At 53.4% G+C, this 4667-nt stretch overlaps 1 protein-coding gene across 1 annotated transcript; it reads right to left on the reverse strand.

Annotated features, from left to right (window-relative positions):
• Nucleotides 1–235: 235 nt before the first annotated feature.
• LOC147683668 (nodal homolog 2-A-like) lies at nt 236–3868 on the reverse strand. The gene is made up of 3 exons (XM_086944886.1): nt 3574–3868; nt 1074–1900; nt 236–388 (listed from the first exon to the last, which is right to left on the reverse strand). The coding sequence occupies exons 1-3, from the start codon at nt 3866–3868 to the stop codon at nt 236–238; spliced, it is 1275 nt and encodes a 424-aa protein (XP_086801012.1).
• Nucleotides 3869–4667: the final 799 nt, after the last annotated feature.

Genomic DNA, 4667 nt, shown 5'->3' on the forward strand with positions numbered 1-4667 from the left:
CGTGATAGGGATGAACGTATTCTGACAAGGCACCCAGAACCCATACAGGAGGGATGTTCAATGTCAACTTGCTCGATTGCTTGGCAGTCCTGATCCAGTTGGTGCCAGTCCTGGCCTGACCATTAGTCCATCAGGAATGGCCTCTTCATTGCCAATTCCCCATTTGGAAGAGCTTCTTGTGTGTGCTTATTGTATCTGTTCAATGTTTGGCCTTGTGGCTGTTCTCAGCCACTCATCAGTTACAGCCACACTCTTCTACTACCATGTCCTCGTGGTTGCGTAGCACCACCTCGCCATTCTCGTAGTACAGCATGGAAAGTGGACTCATCTTAACTGGAACACAGGATGGGCACTCCACACGGTTTGGGTGGTACAGCTTCAGTAAACTCTGGAATAAAGAGATATGATTCATGAGCTGTGGTTGGAACTTTAAGACATGCAACACAGTATAAGATAAATGCAAGATCATTACCCGGGTCCCAAACATGTCCAGGCCCCTTTACAATGTCTATGATAAGCTAGTAGCCAGTGAATGGGTTCTTAGCTTGGCTAGGGGGGGTGATCGCAGCATGGAGTGACTATCAGGACCCTCTGCAGTCTGTGCTAATCATCAACAAATTATACATCAGTGACTCTCAAACCATCAATGGCCCTCAATGCTCAGTGGCCCTCAGCAATTAGCGGCCAGTGGTAATCAGTGGAATTCACCACTCATTCCCCTAGAATTAGATCCACTGTGTCCCATAGCCAAAACATGCACACAAACATACAACCCCTAGCCTCCTGGATTTTCTGCAGTTAATTTTCTCCCTGGGCCTCCAGACCCTCAATGACCCTCAACGCTCAGTGGCCCTGAGCACTTACTGGCCTGCAGTAATCAGTGGCATTCAACACTCAGTCCCCTACAATGAAATCCACTATGTCCCATAGCCAAAACATGGAACACAAACATGTAAATGCTAGCTTCCTGGCTCTTCCACAGTTTTTTTTCTCCCTGTGCCTCCCATCCCAGGCACCCAAAATCGTGCAGTACTTAGGTACAATAGTGCTTACATTTGATGAGTGAGCCTTACCTGCATGTATGCATGATTGGTGGGGCTGAATGTTTCATCCACTGGTATCGGGCACAGCCCCTCGCATCTGTAGGCATTGTACCTCTTGGGGTACACGATCCAGCTGGCCCAGCCGATCTGCTCAAAGTCCACAAACATGTCCACCTTCCTGCAGAGGGGTTTTCCTCCCTCTGTGGTCCGGGCTGGCTGGTGGTTCATTTGCAGGCGGTGCCGGTCCTTCTTGGTCCTCCTGTGCCTGCGGCTCCCGTTGTCCTCCTCGTCACCGCCAGCCGTGACATACTTGGAGGTCTCTACTGTCTTGATGAGGGTGGGCGCCCTGTAGGGAGCGGCTCTGGACCTGTCCTTGGAGAACACCACCAGCATAACCCTGTCTGGGGTTGAGTGCTGAACTAGTTCACTCTGTTCAGGAGAAGGCTGGTGGAGGTCCTGGGCCCGTGGTCCTGGGGAGATGATGCTGCTGGGGGCGTCGGGCCTGTCCTCCATGTCGTCCCCTTGGACATCCAGGGCCCGGGTGTACTCGCCATTGCTGAAGCTGGGGCCCTGGTTGAGCCAGTACTTGAGCATCCTGGTGATGTTGAAGACCTTCCAGGAGGAGGCTGCGGTGGCTGCGGGCTGGCTGACGAAGGTGCCCAGGAAGAGCTGGTCGTGGCAGGTCTCGTTGTCACGACACTTCCGGTCGTGGCTGTGGTAGATCTCCACGGTGACGTCCTTGGAGTGGCTGAAGGCCGGGATGCGGATGCGCAGCTCTGCCAGACGGACCTCGTTGTTGGTGGCTATGGACGTCATGTCGAAAAATAGCGTCCACCGGTCCTTCTGCTGCACACAGGCTGCGGAGGGAAAGACAACGGCTGTTATTGGTGCATTCAGTGGACTCCTAATTAAAAGCACTTAACTTCTCAGACCACATATTTCTAAGCAATTGCTGTTTTCACTTAACATCCACCATGAAAATATTTATGACCAATGCGTTCACTTAAAATGAATGCTCCAAGTAAATATATATATTTTTTATACAATAAAAAATTACAGAAATTTAAAAAAATGAAGAACAACACTACGACGGCTCCTAAATTGCCTATCGAAAGCCTACGGCTGGAGCGCGGTTTACTTCGTCAGCTGCGAGCGCACAAAAGCAGAGCCTGGCAGTGTGGCGTACTGTGCTGCCTCATTGATAAAGCGCATTGCGTCTACGCAGTGAAATAAACTACACACGTTACACACGTACCGCTAAAACTGTGTCAGAGAGCACATAGCAATCTGTAAGCGGCAGCGCTGAGGAAAGAATAAGAACGGTGTGACAAGTGCAAAGCATCTGTCCCTAAAACACGCAGGATGAGTCACAGAGTCCGGGGAGAAAGAGGGGTTACAAAAACATGCCGCCGCCGCCCACAGGACAAGCCTGAAGTGGGCAGATGTCAAAACACGGATGTGTATTGGGAGGGGACGTCTGATGTGCAATCCACAAACCCAGGCAGGAATAAGCATCCTAACAGCCAGAGCCCAGCACGACTATTCATCCTCACAGACAGCCGACCGCCCCCTGACCTGCGCTGCGCACACCCGGGGACTGAGGGGGGGAAAAAGACAGGCAGGCTAAGCGGCGCGGAGTAGCGCAAGAGCAGGCTGACTAAGGCACTTGTCCATGGAAGGTCACGCTTACAGACAGGTTCTACCGGGGGGGGGGGGGGGGGGGGGGGGGGGGGAAATCAGGCTAGGGCTTGAGAGACATATAGCCTCTAGGCATGCGGTAGGAGAAGGGCCTCGTGCAGAGGAGGTATATGTATCGCAGGGGCATGCTGGCAGAGAGCGGCCTACACCCACACGGGGCCGTGTACCCACCGCTGCGGGCATTTAGTAAAATTAAAACATGGTACGAGAGCACAAGCGAATGAATCCCACATCAAGATTGGCTGCGTGGGGCGAATGCCACAGTTGGCACGAACACTCCCTCCTTCCGTTTTACATCACATATACACAGTACTACCACTCTCGTAAAAAACACAAAAACTAAAAGTGACACTGCGGCGAAGCTATACTGTCAAAACCACATGTCCTCAGAGAACCAAGGGCAGGTCAAACGTCAAGCACAAGGCGACATGCAGAATCAGCACAAAATGACAGCATACAACAACCACATAAAGGCAAAGGACTGTTCACACTGTAGGATGAAGAAGCTACTCTAGACTAACACGAGAAGGGTACTTTCAACAGTGTCACACTCTTAAATGGATAATAATATTGTCAATGCAGGAGGGAGGAAGGAAAGAAGAAAGGAAGGGAGTGAAGGGAGGAAAAAGGGAGGAAAAGAAGGAGGGAAGATGGAAGGGCGGGAGAGAGCGAGGGAGGAAGGAAGGGAGGGAGGGTGGGAAGGAAGGAAATAAGGGAGGGAAGGAATTAATTCTAAGATTGGGCAGTACCCTGTCATTCAGCCTATAGTATCACCAGAAAGGACAGCCATTGCCTTTAGAAGGCGGTACACTGAAGGAAGAAGGGCTCTTACTTTTGGCCACCAGGCTGAGCACGGTGTCGGCCTCCTGCAGGCCCGGGTGCTCCTTCACCGGCAGGCTGGCGTTGTTCCCCCTGCTGAAGGACCGGTACAGCTGCATCATGTACAGGGGGTACCGGAGGGCGTGGGGCGCCACCTTGTGACCGTGCTCGCTGCTTGTCGCCTTCAGCCCCGGCAAGGGCCCGCTTGGGCCTGCTTTCCGCTCAAGGTTCAGCTTCAGGTGGGGCTTGGAGTGCGCCCCCTGGGCTCCCAGCAGCAGGACGAGGGCCAGGAGCCCCAAGCAGGCCATGTCAGTGGTCGAGCGATGGAGTTGGCCTAGAGTCTGCGACCGCAGGGCCTCCTCAGCTGGCTGCTGCCCTCAGAGGTGGAGTGGGCGTGAGGTGTCCTTGGGAGCGGAGTGCACTGTTGGCTGCACCCTAGAGTCGCCCCCTTGGTGGTTGCTGCTCCAACAGGCTGTGGGGTGTCCTTGCTGAATGCGCCCCTCAGACCGCTGGCACTTAGTCCTTGTTGTCCGCTGCTTTCAGAGGCTGGCTGGAGTGTGGCTCTTCCTGCCTGACCCTCCCAGCTCAGAAGCCACCTCGTACTCTGAGACTCTATGCTCACTGCTGCCGGAGACCCCTGCCACCCCCTATATACACCAGACGCGCCCCCCTTTGAAGCGCCCTCTCACCCGCTGCCCTTTGATCTGAACCTCCCTCGCATCAAAAGGGTCTGCGGTGCCAAGGTCATTGTCCGGCAATTAGCTCATTCTCATGCAGCCCGCCAGGGGGCGTCCACCCCGCAGGAAAATACACCATTAGCCAAGTCTGGCTGCCTCTGTGGGACGTGCCTCGAAGCCTGCGCCGAAAATAGATAATGATACGAAAGCGATGAGTTCGGTAAGCAGTCATTTCCTCCCGCTACGCCTCCCCACTTTTCCTTTCACTTGGGTATTTTATTGTGATGCGCTTACAGGTTTATGGTGTAGCTACAGTTGGGACAATGGGGCGATATCCCAAATTAATGCCCTGCTATTAATTGGATGATCTGAAGGACGACCTCTGGAAATCCCGAAACCTGGCAATGCTGAAAGATGTGTATGAAGCCGC

This window comes from Lissotriton vulgaris, chromosome 11 (genome assembly GCF_964263255.1).
Source record: "Lissotriton vulgaris chromosome 11, aLisVul1.2, whole genome shotgun sequence".
Classification (NCBI taxonomy): Eukaryota; Metazoa; Chordata; class Amphibia; order Caudata; family Salamandridae; genus Lissotriton; species Lissotriton vulgaris.

Coding starts and splice junctions, on each gene's coding strand:
- LOC147683668 (XM_086944886.1), bottom strand. CDS start 3,868: ATGGCCTGCTTGGGGCTCCTGGCCCTCGTCCTGCTGCTGGGAGCCCAG. Junction 1,901..3,573: donor GCTCAGCCTGGTGGCCAAAA/GTAAGAGCCCTT, acceptor TTCCCTCCGCAG/CCTGTGTGCAGCAGAAGGAC. Junction 389..1,073: donor CCAATCATGCATACATGCAG/GTAAGGCTCACT, acceptor TCTTTATTCCAG/AGTTTACTGAAGCTGTACCA.